The sequence below is a fragment of the Choristoneura fumiferana genome, chromosome 3 (assembly GCF_025370935.1).
Source record: "Choristoneura fumiferana chromosome 3, NRCan_CFum_1, whole genome shotgun sequence".
Lineage (NCBI taxonomy): Eukaryota > Metazoa > Arthropoda > Insecta > Lepidoptera > Tortricidae > Choristoneura > Choristoneura fumiferana.
In genome coordinates, this window is record NC_133474.1 from 22,184,967 (window position 1) to 22,203,711 (window position 18,745).

The window sequence follows — 18,745 nt, forward strand, 5'->3', positions numbered from 1 at the left end:
TAGTCGAACAGCTCATGTAGAAGAAATTGCTCGTTAACTTCCCACGTTTCTTTGATATATTTCTTGCAATCCAATTTGCAACGAATCATTATTTTACCAAGAACTTTACTACGTTTTTCTCGGACAAGATAGAGCTTAATTTAAATGTAATTCTGTCGAATATGACATTTTGTAACCTCATTTACAGAGTCGAAATTTGTGGTGCGGATGGAATGACGTATGCCCTTTTAGAGCGGAAATGAGAAAGAGGAAAATTCAGCGCATATAAAGCCTACCGTGAATGAATCCCGCCGCGCGACCAGTTTCATATTATGAGAATGCAGTCTGAATGCAGCTCCCGACCTACTGCCCGACTGACTCACACCAGCAAACAGACCAAAAAGAAATGGATCGCGTCTACACACTGTTGCGTAATTTTCAAAACGCACGATGTCGCGTCGCGATATCACAAAGTTATGATCATTATTATGACCAGAAGACATTTCCATTTCCATAATCATGTTTTCGTTATTATCAATTAATGATCTTGATTAGATTTTAGATTCCACAATCTAATGAGCACGAGAACTCGTTTCACATAACATATTTTCAAACTGGCATTACGGACAAAGGTATTCGGCTTAAAAACGATAAATAAAAACTTTAGAGCCCGAAATAAGCACCGAAATTAATACGGGCCGGTTACCCTTTTCAATCACTATTGCCCCTAATCGTGCTCGATTTAGTTTATACTTAGACGATCGCCAACACGCCGTATGTAAATGTACCGCGGGTCCTTCCGAGAAGACGCCATCTTTGTTCCCTAATTATTTTTAATTGCCGCAAGCACAGACACGACGCATGCGGCCTTCGACAATTTAACTTCTTGAATTTTTTTCGCGTCTAGTCTGAATCACTTCGATTACACTATAAATGAATCATGACGCTCGCAGAGACTGCACGCAATAATACTTTAAAACAAGTAGGTTTTTTACCTGACCCGTTTGTTGTTTCGTGTTCTTAGAATAGCAGGGTGATCGTAAATCAGTAATGGCGCCCTGTTATTTGAGTTTGTTCGCATAAATTTGGAATAGGGGGCGGTAATTGCATCGGCGGCGGAATCCCAGTGCAGCGCCGCGGGTGGCTATGATTACTGCTGTTGGTTGCATCATTGCTTTCTAATTAGTAATAAATTATTTGGGATTGTCGCGTTGAACGCCGAGGATTTTAATAGTTAGATGCTCCTGGCCTTCACGTGACCGTTTTTAAAGTTCCGACGATTTTAATTGGCCTTTATGTCTTAGACGTCGTCGTGCCATATGTCTCGGCATACGGCGACAGTACTGCTCCGGTTTTTTTGCAAGCTCTTTACCCAGGAGCCCCTTTTTTTGTCGGGTTCCTTTCGTGTTCATGCTGCGAGCACTTTCCTTTTGGTCAATTTGACATACTTTGAACAGATTTTGGATTTGTTGTGTTATAAGTCAACATTGAATTGTAAGGAAGTGGTGATTTGGAAAAAGCATAAATAAAGCATTGACGGAGTACCTCAGGGATTAGAGCTCAATCTGCGATTGTACTCTGTATATTTTACCTATATCCTTAACTTGTGTTGTGTTGCATGTAGAGTTATTTAATAATTTAAACTCTTCACTCACTCGTGTTCTTAGAGAAATGATCTTAACAGACAAACAACGTTGAGAGAAGAAAGTGTTCTAAAGTTAATTTCAAAGTCGTTATTTTCTTTATGTACGAGTATAGCCTAAATGGTTCAAATGAGAGCTATCGCGTATGAATTCGCCGCTAGAGGCGCTAGTGTAGGTCTCCGAAATGTCAAATCTCATAGTTTTTTGGTGAGCTACGCGGGTTTATTTATAATTAGAATAATTTTGTGAATATTTTTCATGACCTGAAATTAATTATGGCAATTATGCGATAAGGGGCAATGAATATCTGTGTTTTCTGTTTTCACTTTGATTTCACGCCCTTAATAACAGACTTTGAAAGCCACACTTAAAAACCTCACGCAACAGTGGCGCCATCTAGGAAGACAAAAAACGAATAGCCCTCATTACAGTAGCTAACATGATATACTTAGTTGTTATTATGAATGTCAAAAAAAAAACCTACCACCGGTTGGTTTTTTTCTTTTGAGGTACGGAACCAAAAAGTAAATGTCTATTCATATTTTATACCTACCTACAATTTTTTTCTTTTTTCACTACTAGTATAAACGTTTTTAAACTATGTATATAACAACGTCTTTGGATACAAATAAATATATGTTACTTACTTCAAAAGCACTTAAATTACACCACCGAAGGAAGTTGTAACTCCAAAACTCCAAATTCCGTGAACTTGGATTTATCTCGCGTATGTCCCGTGTTTGCGCAAGTGTTACGCACACACGCGCGCGCGCAGGTACCCGTGATAATTGCCTTCGTATGCGCCCGCGCCCGCAGGTATCCCGCGGGATACGACGTACTGACTTATGGTTCAACGAATGTGTCGAAATGGTGTCGATTTCGTTTTATAAAGTTGGACGTTTTTTTATTTTGTAAAATACAAGAAAAATTGGTGCTAGCACTTTTGGGCACTTGAACTTTAGCATAGAGTATAGTAGAGATATTGATAATATTTTCAGTATAATAATGGCGGTTATATAGTTTACATTGTGCGATTTTTAATTTTGAATAATAGATCCATACTTCGAACATGAAACTACCGTGAGACTCACTCATATTAAATATAATGACCCGGATAACTCACGTCTTAAATCGAGTTTAGCTCGACATGTTTCGGGCTAATCCGTAGCCCTTCGTCTTCGGAGCAACGCGACTCAGCGGCTGCTGCAACACGCGCACAGCAGTAGTGCTGTGTTATCCGGGTCATTATATTAAATATGAGATCCATACTTAATGATTAAATTAACAATTTACAGATAGGTACATACAATAATTTTGACTTCATTTGAAATTAAGAACGCCGAGACACATTTCTAATAAGAAATCATTAAAATTTAAGTCGGAAAGCCAGATTAATTTTAAATTACATTACAATTGCATATTTTTATATTAGCTTCTATATCAACGACAACACGCTCAACGTTTTGATTATACCTGCCTGATTAAAAAGACTGATAATTGCAAAATTATTCAACAAAATAAGTGATTTTCCGCCCGTAACTGTTAATAATTGGGACACTTACGTTATTAATACTTTAATTTTAGTTAATCCAAACATTAATTCCAACGCCAGAACCATTAAGTGATTCCATTACAAATATCCAGACGCAACTAGACAGAGACAGATAATTCCCGGCCCGGGTCAGCATTGTCGAGTACCTGGCCGGTGGTAATTTTTAATTGACACCGAAAAAACTGGACCCGCCCGAATTTATACACGGAATTTATCTTATTACACGTATAAGTTGTCTGTGTGTGCGAGGGTTTAATGTGGCATTATTTTTTAACGCGACGTATTATAATGGTAGTAAATGCTTTAGGGTTATCTTGGGTGATGCTATTGTTTATTTTTTTAGGTTTGTGTCGCCTTGAAGTACCTTACGTGTAGGTGCGCGGTTGATACCTAAATTTGTTGGATTTACAATTCTGAAAAACAAAAACACTGGGGTAAAAAGTGATATTCAGGGCATTTTTATTCTTTCAAAAGTTAATCATCCAATAAGTTTAGTTTTACAAGCATACTTTATTGCAATAAACAAAAAGGCGAAAATAGATAAAAAACAGGAAAAAAATACTTAGCTGTATGTTTCATCAATTTAATAAAAAGCATGCAAATAAGTAATACAAGGATTATATCCGCTTCTAAATCCCTTAAATCTTATAAACTAGTTTCAACAAGTAAATAAAAAAGTGCCTACTTCTAAAAAGCGCGGGATGCGCTTAAATCCGAAACCATACTTATCCCTGAAGAAGGTCTTCCTAAAATATCAAAATTTTTGGGCTGTTCCCGACGTAGGTAGTAATCAACTGATTCCTTTTTAAAATAATTACTAGTAAACCTTACTTACTTAAGGTATATCTAGCGCTAGCTTTAAACAAAATAAGTGGCAAGCTTTCACATTCATCAGAATTAAAACAATAAAGTTTCTTTATCAGACTTTTAAACATAGATATATCTTTACAATAAGTTATGTAATAGAATCTATCTTTTTATTACCAATAAGTATACAAAACGCACACATTCCAATTTAACGGTCGATCTAAGCGTTAGTTGCACACAGGCACAGGTAGACGCGCCCAAACAATGCCTGTTCTAAATTCAAACGCAAAAACCCGGTAATGAGCGCACTGTCGGGGTATAATGGCCTGCCATTGTCTATGCGGCCAGCACTGCTTCTGGGGCAGAAAAAACCTTTTTGGAGTTACATCACTTTTTTTGTTACAATTTTGGGTTAATGTTAAATCATTCCAAGGGATGAATGTCTCGTAGGTACTCAACTTTACGGCCTTTAGAAATGAATTCAGTTTTATTATTCAAATAAATTAAATACTCAGGCTGATGTGCTAAAGCTTTAGTCGATTTAACGATATAAAAGACGCAAACTTACCGAGCGACTGTAGATAAAAAAAAAACAAAGATACCTTATAGGCCTGTGGGTAATAAAGAAAGCGTTTGAGGTATCTAGGATAAAACGATAAAACACAAAAACTGGTCTAATTTGGTACAAACTAGTCTACTTATGCACGGTAATCTCGATATTGCACGACCCGGTATGCTAATCCAGCCAGTTCGATAAAGATACTTTTTTTTAATTAAAACCAAATTAATAACGCACCGGAAGCATTCGAGCACAGATTTATATGAAAACATAAAACGTTTCGCATTAACAACCAATTATTTTGTTCTAAGAAACTTCTAATTATGTAAAGAAGCTACAAGCCTAATGTGGTTAACTGTACTTTTCTTTTTAATCGTGGCCAGTGACATTTGTACATGTCGCGCAGTTTAGATACTTATTTAAATTTTGTTTTTTCTAATGTAAGATTAAATCGTTACTGCCAGTTTTCTTAACTGTAGCTTATGTCGCAAGCGGGAGTATTGAATATCTCTCTGTTTGCTGGTGTCTTATGTCTCAGATCCGTGTTATATCTAATTATCTTAGGCCGGCCACAGACATTCCGATTTTCTTCTGTTCTACCTAGAATAGAACAGAAAATAATTGAAATGGGGAGGCTTGCAGTACAAAATACTACTACTACACTACTACTACTAGTACTTCTTATTATTATTTTTTCTAACCTGTGTAATGTGTCACTGCTGTTATAAATTAAATTCACTCTACAACCTTATAGAGCAGAGGTGGCCAGAGTTATTTTAATGCAAAGATTTCATCAGAATTTACAATATACAAGCTGTTGCCTGCGACTCCGCTCACGTAGAAGTATGAAGAATAGTTTACGTCCTATTCTGAGACCTACAGAATATACACAAAAAGAATCATAAAAATCGTTCAAGCCGTTTCGGTGGAGTTTGATCACAAAAACTGCGACACGAGAATTTTATATTATTAGAAGAATTATTTATGGAATTTTTTTAAGCACTTAAGTATTTGTTACGGGATGTACGCCGTGATTCTGGGTAGGCGAAATAATTTGAGGGTAGATAATAATATTTGTGTAGGTCATGCTTAGTCTACCCTCATTCATTATTGCGTGTTGCCTGCGTGCACTCTTACCACCGTCTACAAACTGTAGCAAATAAAGCTAGGGACACATTTATCCCACGTACGCAACGTGACCAGAACGGTATCTAAACCGGTGGGTGGAAAAATTTGAAAAAAAATCAGGATGGTAGTAAGTATATCAAACTTTCAAGGAAAACTATAACGGCTAAGTTTTCTTGAGAATTATTAGTAGTTTAAGAGTAAATAGCAGCCTAAGGTATAAAATATACCTAAACTTGGAAGATTCCGAATAAAATACGAAATCCTTAGAAAAATATTACTTATTTTTTTCGTAATGGCTACGGAACCCTATTTCGGGCGTGTCCGACACGCTCTTGGCCGGTTTTTTTCTTTTCCCGCAATAATTACGCGTTCAGTTACGTGGGTGCACACTCACCGGGGTTCAGCTGAAAACCAGCGCTGCAGCTCTGGTTACAGGGCTACGGCACACGCTGAGCTGAGTCCTTTTGGCATCACACTACAGCACAATGTCTCTAATTTTTCTCTTTTCTTCTATTTATGATTTTACTGTGTTTTTGTTGTCAATAAATGTTGTGAGTTTGAGTTTGAGTTTAAGCACATCGGGCATTTTAAAAAGTATTTCAAGCAATCAGATTTTTCAACATTTTATTATACTCGCAATTATCGGCCATTACCAATCATACCTATGAGGAAGAGCTAATGTTATCATCGCGCTGTTTCCAAAATGGGTGTCGTGTAAATTTCCATACGCAGACATTTTGATTGCGATGACGACCGCAATTGTAAGAATATTATCGTCATTTTATGTTAATGCCGCCATTAACCGAGTAGAGTTCAAGTAGATTATGGCTGCGCGGGCGCAAATTTACTATTTCTACATTTTATCTTCTAACGGTATCGGAGATCTCGTTTGAAATTGTCGAAACAAGGTAAGATCGGTTTATGTTGACATTATTTTTGTTCGAGTAAATAAATTACCTACCTGATTATAGTAATAGATTTTGTGTCTCTTTAATGTTCGATAGAAAAGATTACCATCTGCATTATTCTTATTTGAAGTTTCGTTTACGTCATTGCACAAAAAAGCTAGCAACATACTTGCTGAAAAAAAAAAATTTGAATATGGAATCATTCTTTAGAGTCGTTGTGTCATAACCGCTCAATAAGTTCGAAAATCCGAACCGACTTGTTATTGTTATTTAGGACTGGCCGAATTGCCGAGACCCTTCGCCTTCGCACTTGGCGTTAAGAAAAAAAAAACAAGCCGATTTACACTCGCATCTTATGCTCTTATGGTTACTCGATAGAGTTCTATTTAGTGTGATGAGGTGGTGTGATAAATTTGTTTAATGCAGGGTATGGAATGCAACGGATTGCGCGTCTCGCGTAGGTACTAGTTTTTTGTCGGAGAGCAAGCGAGACGGAGCAAATAGGGGTCGTTCGCGAAGTGCACTAATGGGGATTATATTTATTCTCGGGGATTGTTTTGTGACGTTTTATTTCTTGAGTTGGTCGCCTTGATTTTTGACTCGTTCCTTGCTCGGCTCATAGGCAGGTAGAGGGTGAAGTATGATGTGTGCACGAATGATGTGGTAAGGATAGTAGCATATTAAAAGAAATATTTTATTCCACAGCTAGACACTATTGTTGTTTAAAGTCGAGGTAATAATTATATAGCTGGTAAATAAAGTACTACGAATATTTATGTGTTTATTTAAGTTACTGTGCGAAGTAAATAAATTTAAAAAGGTTAATATTATGAACGAAAACGCGACTTGAAAGAATGGTGAAGAGTAGGATCCGACTGTAATTGTAAATACATATATTATTATTATGTTCTCTGCACCGACCAATCATTCCTTACAGTAGGTAAGGTAAACGTCCCAGTGATCGTCACTGCCCCAATAATTGTCTTAAATAATACCTATAGGTTGCCAGCCGGCTGTCATCTATAAAGCATTAGCATATCGAGTACTGGGGCATTTACCTTACCTATGTATAATTTATGGTGATAATATACTGCCAGAGAAAATTGCCACCAGGAATTATCGACGCAAAAGCTCGGTTACCTTAGCTCTCTTAAACAACAATAGCTCGCCTAAAAACTCAGGATTCACGTAACAAATGTAGCGCAATGGGTCACATTGCCGACTGGGCGTCCTTGGCTCCCGATTTAACCCTAACACCGACCACGACCAAAACAACGTATCGACATAACGGCGTATAATCACTTACGCCCTTTTACCGCAAGCCAACGCTGCCTGCGGTTATACGGCCTGTTGTAACACCAATCCTAAACAATTTTTAGGGTACCGTAATAAAAATAAACGCGGTATTCAGATAAGTGCACGGTAACGGGTGAATTTTGTATCATTTAATTAGAGATATTTACGTAGTTTTAATGGGATGTTTCAAGTTTTCGGTTCAGAGATGCGAAGTTAATTGGCGATGCTGAGTACCTGTTTGATCGAGATAACGAATAGTTTAATTTAAATCTGAATTAGCGTGTGAGTTTTGAGAAAAGCTGTTTTACCTAATTTTTTTTTCAACTTGTACAGGGAAAAGGAGTAGAGTTTTATGAAGTTAATTTTGGACATGGCTTTTCAAAGACAATATTGAATTCAAATTGGAAACTTTTGTACCTACCTGATACGAACTTACATATAATAATAAATAAATACATAGCGTTAATAAAGCGTGTTATAAATATACAAAGTACAAGGAAGCTCTTTTTTTTTTTTATTCTACTGGGTGGCAAACGAGCAAGTGGGTCTCCTGATGGTAAGAGATCACCACCGACCATAAACATCTGCAACACCAGGGGTATTGCAGATGCGTTGCCAACCTAGAGGCCTAAGATGGGATACCTATCATGCAGTGCCAGTAATTTCACCGGCTGTCTTACTCTCCACGCCGAAACAACAGTGCAAGCAATGTTGCTTCACGGCAGGATTAACGAGCATAGATGGTGGTAGCAATCCGGGCGGACCTTGCACAAGGTCCTACCACCTGCTCCTTCTCCTTGGACACTAACATCAGCAGATTAAGATATGTAGTTGTAACATTTTTGGTTGTGTAAAAGACAGTTTACCTCACATTTTTATTTATGTACTAACTTTTCTCAATCATTCGTGTTGTAAGGTTAACACTTTTTCAACTTCACCCAAGTATCAAAACAATTTGACTTAATCCTGTACGATTCCAATAGAAAATGTTAACCCTCACCATGAAGCACCAACAAAACTTACCGCCTTTTACGCCCAAATATTCCCAAACGCGCATTGTAGTCGTTTTTTACGTCGCCGCACTAACACCGCGTAAAGTTTTAGAACGCTGTAAACGTTTAATAGGGTAACTTTTACGATTAACTGCCTCTTGAGGGGGGGGAGGGGGGCGCACGAAATGTTTTGTAGGCTTTTAAACAGCGGGTAATTTAGGCGTGCGTTAGTGCTAGCTGGGGCAGCGCGTACTGCTCTGTTACGACGTGTTATGGCGTAAATGGGTTGCTGAATGCGTTTTGTGTCATATTGGATTGCTGGATGATGTCAGGAGTGCTTTTTGACCAACTTCTGAAAAATTAGGTGGTTCAATTGTTGATTTTTATTGCATGAAAGACAAATTCGTAATTTAATTGATTGGTTCATGCGTTACTTTGTGGAGGTTAATAATCAATGAACAGTACCATTTTTATTAAAATTTCTCCTAACAACCGTGTACCATAGTTAAATCTGTGCAGCACATACTTGCCTATAGATATGTTAATAAGCGATAAATAGGCGATAAGGCCGCCTATTGCTTACCTTGTAATTTTTTCTCTGTGTATCTGTTTTATGTATTTCTGGTGTACAATAAAGAGTCTTTGTATTGTATTGTATAATACCAATTATTTATTAAGAAAATACAATATATCTATAGGACTAAAACTACTATAAATTAAAATAACTAAAACTAAAACTTTAATTAAAAAAGAGAGGTGGGCCTCTTGGCGTGGTGCCCATCACGCAGGCAGCATTCCCGCGTTGAACTGCGATTGAGATTCTTTGCGCGAGAAAGCTGCCGGCGCGAGGGTTGCCTGTTGCCTCCCTTAACCTATTGCTGAGCTCCCTGTATTGTATTGTATGTTACCATGTAGAATCTGTCCTCCTACGATTAGAATAGACATAGGATCCGAATACAAAAATTTCAGTCTTAAAGATGACATTAAATACCTATTGATTTGTACCTAAAAGTAAACTAACTTAACAGCCGGTGAAGGTATAGAAAGAATACATTTACAAATAATGCATTCGAAATAAGAACCTCCAGCATTTTTGAAGTCGGTTAAAAGTATGGGTAGAGTAGGATATATTCATCTAACAGAATATTGAGACAATTGCGATTTAAATAATTATATCAAACGAAACAGACCGGACGAGCGTAAGTTTGGAGTTGTAAGTTGCGTATTTTTCGTCGCGTAGTTTTTGTTGCACTTGGTTTTATACCAAAATTAAGTTCATGTCACACGGCGACTTAAAAAGGACTTTTGTATGACTGAAACTACGCGACTCACAACTCAAAAAAGTACGCTCATCTGGTTTCACCCTAAAACTTGTATTTTTGCAAATATGCCATAGTAATTCTATTGGATGAGCGTAGTATGGTGTATCATCGCAAGCGTCGTTATTTGGACAGTCTGCGCTAGTGGCGGCAACTTGTTCGTTCGCCGCTTGCGCCGGCGCACCTGCCGATGCTTTTTGCAATTTTAAAATCATACGCGATATTATTCTTATTCGATATGAATCGGCTAAATTATGAAGATTATAAAATTAATCGTCAGATTTCCATCGTACAAGTTGAGTTAGAAATGTTTTGAGTGCATGTCAACTTGTTTCGTTATTATAAAGTCTGTTAAGTAAATAGGGTTAAGTAGGTATAATTGTTAACGCCCCAGGATTATATTGAAATATGAGATCGCAAATACGGTGAAATGTATGCGAAGCAAATATTATTAATTTTTGAATTGGCACATTGTCGACACATTTTTGATGAAATAAGTGGATAGGCATTACAGGTATCGAGAACTCGCCATTGCTGCCACCGAAATATCAACGTTTAAACACATCGAAAATTAAAATTCAGAAAGTATTATTATTATTATTTACATATTTTTAAATGATCGAAAAGTAGTGAAAAATACTAATTTCACCTGCCTTTAAAATATCTGTCTGTCTGTCTCTTATGCTTATTTAGCACTAAATTTACAGGCCATCTGTTCAAAATTCAAATAGAAAAAAAAATTGTTGCGCGGTTTATTCTTTTCTTTTATTGTTTATGAAGTGACGTTTTAAATGCTTGCATATTTAGCAAACAGTTTTAAAAATTGAAAACTATTTTTAAACTAATTGGACTATGCATAATAAAATGAATTAATCCTTAATGTAATTGAATAGATTCATATTCGTAATCATTGATTGTGTTTAGTAATCGTGTTTTTTGATTTTGCTGTTTAAGGGTTTAAACGTGTTTTTAAAAAATATTACTCTAATCCCTAGAGAATAAAAAGGAGCTTTACTCCCGATATGCAGAGACCAAAGTAATATGTTAAGAACATGAGAAGTGAAAAAATATTTTTGGACGTTTAAGTTGGTAACAACGAAAATCTAGGGTGAAAACGTAGCAAATTGCCCTCTTCTGTGGATTAAATCCCCTTAACCGTCAATAAACATTCACTCTCTCGGTACACCTGCATAGGTACGCCTTAGACCTAAAAACCTTCATAACCCTTGCACTGATCACACGGGGCGGGTCCGGACGCGACCCAGTTCTCGGCTTCCGCCTTTCAATCAGCGCTCAAGCCTCCCCAATGCGGGGAGTTTTACCACTTTTAAGGGTAGTTTGGTTTCTGTTTGTGGTACATAGTGAGGGTAATGGTTGTGAGAATGTAAAAGACACTTGTTTTGGGCGTTAGATGATTAATTTAACGGATATTGTTGCAGTTGTTACTGGTTTATCAATGAGGGCTATCGCGAATGAATTCGCCACTAGAGGCGCTAGTGTAGAGTGAGGTCTCCGAAATGTCAAATCTCATAGTTTTTGGGTGAGCTACGCGGGTTTATTTATAATTAGAATAATTTTGTGAATATTTTGCAATATCTGAAATTAATTATGGCAAATATGCGTTCCGGGGCAATGAATGTCTGTGTTTTGAGACAGTTTTGTCTTTCGGAAACCTTTGTCCTCCCTTTTTTCCGAACAAAACGGGGACTATGCAACACTGTGGCATGCTCGATATTTTTATGGTACGGTTTTAAGGTGTATTAAATATTATTTTAATCTAAACTTTGTTTTCACGCCCGTAATAACAGACTTTGAAAGCCATACTTAAAAACCTCACGCAACAGTGCGCCATCTAGTGAGACAAAAAACGATAGCCCTAACTTTCCAACGCTGGTTTATTATTGCAAAACAAAAGTAATAATGTAATTATTTGTGTGGTTGATATAAAAAGACTTTTGAGATTCAATCAAGGCGTTCACATGGATCTTTGATAGACAAATGAAAAGTAGTGAGTTAATATTAAAAGCTCAAGACTTTAATATTAACTCAAGCAGTAACTTTTCACTTTTCCGGGACAAAAAAAGTCTTTGTCAAATCGAACTCTACTAATTTTATTTAATCTGTCAGTTACATTATCAGAAAATCATCATCATCATTCCCGCCTATGTACGTCCCACTGCTGGGCACAGACCTATACCAAAAAAAAAACACTTTTTTTTTGTTTTGTTTTTCTAGGAAACTATCCTATTGGTTTAGTAATTATCAGAGAAACTTAAAACTAAACGAAGTTATAATTAAACTAAGTTATAACTAAACGAAGTGCAAGGTCCGCCCGGATAGCTACCACCATCTTGCTCGCTAATCCTGCCGTGAAGCAGCAGTGCTTGCACTGTTGTGTTTCGGCGTGGAGAGTAAGACAGCCGGTGAAATTACTGGCACGTGAGATATCCCATCTTAGGCCTCTACGTTGGCAACGCATCTGCAATACCCCTGGTGTTGCAGATGTTTATGGGCGGTGGTGATCTCTTACCATCAGTAGATGCTTGCTCGTTCGCCATCCAGTCGAATAAAAAAAAAGTTATAACTAAACGAAGTTATAACTAAACGAAGTTATAACTAAACTAAGTTAGAGCTAAACGAAGTTTCTTAATTTAAATTGGTAGGTATAGATAAGGATATAAGGGTAAAAATTATTAATAACAAACTTACATTATGAATCCTCCGCTTTCGTCCTTTCCCGCGAACCGCTAAACTCCCGTGAGTCACAGGCATTTCCGCCAAAGTGACTACAATTTTAAATCCCGCATGTTCACTTGCTTTTATTTTAAACTCGATAGCAGTGCTAGCCGCGACTCCGACTACGAAGAAATAGTTTATCACTATCCCGTTAGGACTAAGTTTTGCAATTTTTTAGGATAAAATCAACTTACGTCTTTCAAAACAAAGACTTGGTTGCTTCTTGTCTCGAACTATCTTCATTCCAAATTTATCTTGAATCGGTCCAGTGGTTTGAGCATGAAGACGTAGCAGAATATAATATTCAACTAGGTCGTCGTTATTCTTTATCTATCTATACCTACTATGCCAAGTAGTATAATTATTTCTAAGGTACCTCTATAACTACTGAACTGATTCTAAATAAGTTTCTGTTGAAAAAATATTTTTAATACAAGCTTTCTTTTGGTGACTGTACTTTTTATTGCATTGTCATCAAGCTTATATAATATGTATACCAAATTTCAAGCCAATCCGTCCACTGGAAGTGGATCAATAATAAGTATGTACATTGCAAACTTTGACCCAACAAACAGGACAACTTTAATAAAAATATATAGATGTGAACGCAGTCCTCAACCAATTTACCGTCATATCGATATTTCTCTTCCAATTCATTTGTTTATTATGTGTCCGAGTCGTATTACAAACACATTGGCCTCGATCAAGCTGCGCCGAAGTCAATAATTAGCTTTTTGCAGTCCTAATTTCAGAATGTTTCGGTATTGGTATGATTCGTGTTAAGTCGGCCAGCACCTGTCGCTGGGAGCCCTCTCTGTCAGATACTCGCGAATTTTGACAGCTCTAGGGATGAGGCAGACTCAAGGTTTTTATCGACTATCGATTGAGGGTTTGCAACCGTCAGGATTTCTTCAGAGTTGCAATAGCTCCTCCGTAGCTTATATTTTAGTAATGCGTTTCCTTATATTTTATTTAATAACAGTAAAGAGTACTTATATCTCACTAATATAATAAATGCGAAATCTAAGTCTGTTTGTTTGTTAGTCTGTTACTTCATCACGTCTAAGCCGCTGAACCAATTTAGATGAAATTCGTATACAGATAGTTTGAATCCCGGGGAAGGACATAGGATAGTTTTTATCCCGGGAAATTTCATAGTTCCAGCGGGATAGTGAAAACCGAATTCTACGCGGACGGAGTCGCGGGTAACGGCTAGTTAATTATAATAATTATGTTTTTTTTTAACGCATTAAAATGTAGTATTGATCAGTAAAAATATCACTAATTTATTTTCATTTATTTCATTCCAAGATATCACTTTGCTTGCACCATTTCTCTATCTTGGAGCATGCTCCTGCTTCTCTATTTAATACAATTCCTTATGGTCTGCGAGATAAACTCGCGTCCAGAGTTTCGCGTTTTTTTGGGGTACGAAACCCTAAAAATAACAAAAATATATCATCATCAGCCTACAGCAGTCCACTGCCGGACATAGGCCTCTTCCATGGCGCGCCACAACACTCTGTCTTCAGCCCCTCGCATCCATCCGCCGCCAACGACCCTCTTAAGGTCGTCTATCCACCGTGCCTCAGGACGCCCTACATTACGTAAAAATATATCAAGTTCAAGCAAAATTACATACATAAGTTTTTGATGAAAAAGTGTCTGTTATAACATGAAACTTGTTAAGTGAGGAAACCCTTTAATTAAAGCAAGATTCACGACGAATGTAGTAAATTGAGATACATATATTCATACGAAAGTGTCATAATTATAATCGTGAGTAGCGAAATAATCAAACGCTTCAAATGCGATGATTACACATTTGGAATACGCATTAACATGATATTTTATTACTATTTCAATGATTTCGTAACTGTTTTCAATTTTATGTAATCCTAAGTTAATATCATTCAATGTTATTGCGGTGATTATGACATATATCATCACTTAAATATAAAATCACACTCATCTTTAGTCATAAATCGGTAAATGTATTTTGCTTTGCCAAGGACTTCTAGATTCAACTTAAACGCGCGTTGTAATTAAGCAATCATATCGACGTCATGTACATAAGCATCAATAACGAGTTCGTAGTACTTATGAGCATCAATAACGAGTTAGTTTAGAACTACTCTACTGAATTATGTGTTGCTATGACCTTGCACTGTATTGTAATTGTATCGATATTTTGCCAACGTAAACACAGCGCGTCTCCTCCCTACGACTGGTCATTTCAGTAATGGCGTGTCGGACAATACACGCGAATGCAAGAAATCCGCGGGCGTCGGGGAGGGGGCGTAGGGTGCACAAGGGCAGTCTCGTGCCCTTCACCGGCGGGTCACCTTGCGCCAGGTACATGCGCGTGCGCCTATTGTCCGCGCAACCTGACACCAAACACCATCCACCATCTTTTATAAAGCAGGCAATAACTCCCTATTGTTTTAAATCAAGGTTCTTTTTAGTGCTAGCAAGCGTAATTTTTTAACGATACGTTATTCTAACGAGTTCCAATTTTAAGTTCGAATTTTTAAAACCCAATTGCATTTTATAGTTGAGCGTGACAGGATAATTTAAGAAAGGAAGAGTTGGTTTTTTGCTCGGTTATCATGCGCATGCGATTCGGCGTTTCGTTTTTGTTTGTAACGTTTTTTGCGATGCTTTGTTTGAAGTAATTATTTAGGTACGTTTAATAGCTATCGAGTACGTTGTAATAAACACCCATTGCTCGTTTCTGGTATAATTATGCACGCCGCAATGTTTTGATCGTTAGCTAAATTAAGTTTTTTTTGAATAATTGACGTCGATGGACCACGTCTGCATTTTTCTCGTAAACTGATCCTTGATAAATTAAATACCGGTATTGATAGAAAAAGCCGGCAAGAATTATGGGTAGAGTGACATTTTCCTGTCGGTTTCGCTTTCCGTTCTCTTCTTAGAATCGAGATTCTACTTGCTTTCTTGTTGTGAGTCACGCAGTTTCAGTAATGATGAATTCGTAATTTGAATGGCACTATAGATTATTCCATAGTGATATTTAGCTTTTACACTGGAATTAGTTTTACTCTAAAAGCTTTTTCACTGCCAACTTTTATGTACATAAATCGGTATTTGTATTTGCTATCGCTTTAAAGCTTCTGCTTATACTAACCTATCAGCCGTTTTGATAAGTTCTTAAAGTAAAATACTTCAATGAAAATTATGCTATTTCAATAATCTTCGATTGATCTTAGCTCTGAATTCAGATATTTCTTATCCATGAAAGTCTCTGGTAACATGAACATTCAAAACCAGACTGTTACCCTTTATTTTCCCGACAATTTGTTTTTGTTTTAAAGACAATTAAAGCAGGACAGTTATTGTTTGTTTCACAGGAATCCTCACCGACATTGACGCTTATATCATCTAAGGTAAGAGCATACTGTCCTCGTCAAATCTACTTCACTGGAGGTTTTATATTATATCTGAGATGTTAGTGTACGTTTTTATCGAAGTATATATTTCAAACGCGTTAGCTTTAAAGTCTCATTATGAGAACAGTTAGTTGCCAGTACGCGCTGCTCGATTTGAATCCAATGTTTCCATAGCAGTTGATATACTCTTTGAAGCTGCACGATATATTTTCGTCAAATAGATATTCCGCAGTGGTTGAATAACAAATGTTTAACCAGTGTATAAAGCCCAGTTTAGACAGCAAGAAAAATCGTGCAAGTTGAGATGTAAGATTTCATAAAGCGAACGTCAATGTAATGCAGCTTGCATGATTTTTCTTGCAGGTCTAAACTGGTCGATACTACGAATAATAATGTCTCTATTATTCGGAGGTGTAATAGCTTATGGCTCTGAAATGTGATCACTCACTATGGAGCCTCAAAGTCAAAGAGCAATGGAAAGGGCTATATTCAGGTCTCCCTGTGTGTCTATCTATCTATCTATAGCAGCCCTTGTTGCGTCCGTCTTCGAACGTAGGCCTCCTCTTCACGTTTCCGCGTCTGTCTGTCCCCTGCCACCTTCATCCAGTTAATGTCGGCTTGCTGCCGGGTGTCATCCGTCCACCTACCTGCCTTGTGTACCTAATCGGATTATAAATAAGGAGATCTGCAGAAAAACCAAAGTATGACATGGCCTTGGCATTGCCAATCTTAAGCGGCAGCAAGTGAGGCATATTGCTTGACTGAATCGCATTGAGATCAATGTATTCGTGAGCAATGACCACGTAACGGAAGACGTATCGTCTATGGTCCTCCAAGAGGTGGACTGATGACCTGAGGGAGTAGTGGTATAGGACTGGTTGGTAATTGTTACATTCCTTGGGGAAGATTTACGTCTAGCAGAGGACGCCTTTTGATTAAATACAAATACAAATATCATTTATTTCGTCAACATAGGTATTAAGGTGACATTTATAAAAATGATGATATTTGCTGGCAATGCGTCCAAAGTAATTTATAGTATTAAATTCTCCAGTAAAGTAGTGTGCTCTTGGTATAAAGCGCACAGCCATCGCTTGACTCCTGTGAAACAAAACATTATCGTACCTGCGCTGTTGTTAAGTTTACATTTACATTGCACGAAATGTAAATTTAAAAGTATCTTTACTGTTGTGTACTTGTGTATTGTGTAGGTATTTATTTTGTCTAAGACTAAACTTTACTTTTAAATATTCAGCTTATTTAGTGTCGGTTGTGTTACTTATAAAAGGTGTTTAAAATTAATTTGGTGTGCTTCAGCTAATTAAGTGCGCATTTCTCAACATATTTATAAATTTAATTTACTATTTTGCTTAGAAACGAGTTGTAGATAGGTGAATGAGGCTGAGCCTAAATAAGAAGTGAGCTAATTTATTTGCATGTTAATTTATCTATTTTTGGCACCAGGAAACACAGAATTTTAGTTTTTTTTTACGTAAAAGCAGACAAACAAGAATGCGGTTTGCGATGTTAAGTGATCACAGCCGTTGGATGCCTACAATACCATCAGGACTGGTGATGCGTTGCCGGCCTCGATTGAAATTATATATTGATAAAAAACCGATTTGCAAGATTTTATTTACATTTTTAGTTAGGAAGAGTAAAAACAGAAAAAGTTTTCATAACTTTTTTTTAAACTTTTAATTTTAAAATGGTAAACTATTTTTATTCAGTCAACTTATTGAAATACTAGCTTATGCCCGCGACTTTGTCCACTATCCCGCGGGAAATATGCAATTTTCTAGGACGAAAAATATCTTATGTCCTTCCCCGGGATATATAAACTATTTCCATAAAATATCAGCATTGCAGAGCTGGCAGCTTTTCTAACTTTAAGTAATACGTTATTGTGTGCTTTCTTGTTTTATATATTGTAAGTACTATGTTTATAATAATATGCCGAATAAGCATGTTCTTTCTTTCTATCCACGATTGCATGACTAAATAATAATCATTTTAGCAAAATTTCTCATTTATAATGTTTGTAGGATTCTGAATTAACTTTATGACAACGTACCTATATGTGTGATTATGTGTGTGTATGCTACAGCCGGCATTCATTCATTTGGTCGCTATATCGGGAGCTTAAGATGTTAAAGCAGCGCGTGTCTAAATGACACTCGGAACTATTTTGAGAGAGAACTTATATGGCAAGTTTAACTGCGTCTCTCTTCTGCTCACAGAATATCACTATCTCACTTCTTCCAGTAGTTGATTAGTTACAGTTTTTAAATATTTTTTATTACATAGTAATATTATTTATCAACGAGCAACATCTTCACAATATCATGATATCATTATTTGTTGATAAAAACTGTCAATAAAAATAATAATGATTATTTAATTATTAAATACA

The 18,745-nt window shown here is 36.8% G+C and overlaps 1 protein-coding gene across 11 annotated transcripts in view; it reads left to right on the forward strand.

Moving 5' to 3' along the window:
- The window catches only part of Ca-beta (Calcium channel protein beta subunit), a 209,158-nt gene that overhangs the window by 101,620 nt on the left and 88,793 nt on the right, over nucleotides 1–18,745 (forward strand). For 9 of the 11 annotated variants that reach the window (XR_012451271.1, XM_074086187.1, XM_074086191.1 and 6 more), the window contains one exon: nucleotides 16,294–16,329. The exons of the other annotated variants lie outside the window; for them this stretch is intronic. Coding sequence is in view for 8 of the 9 variants with exons in the window: in XM_074086187.1 (XP_073942288.1) it covers nucleotides 16,294–16,329 (36 nt within the window). In the remaining variant the exon portion in view is untranslated. The remainder of the gene's footprint in view (nucleotides 1–16,293; nucleotides 16,330–18,745) is intronic. 11 annotated transcript variants of the gene reach the window in all.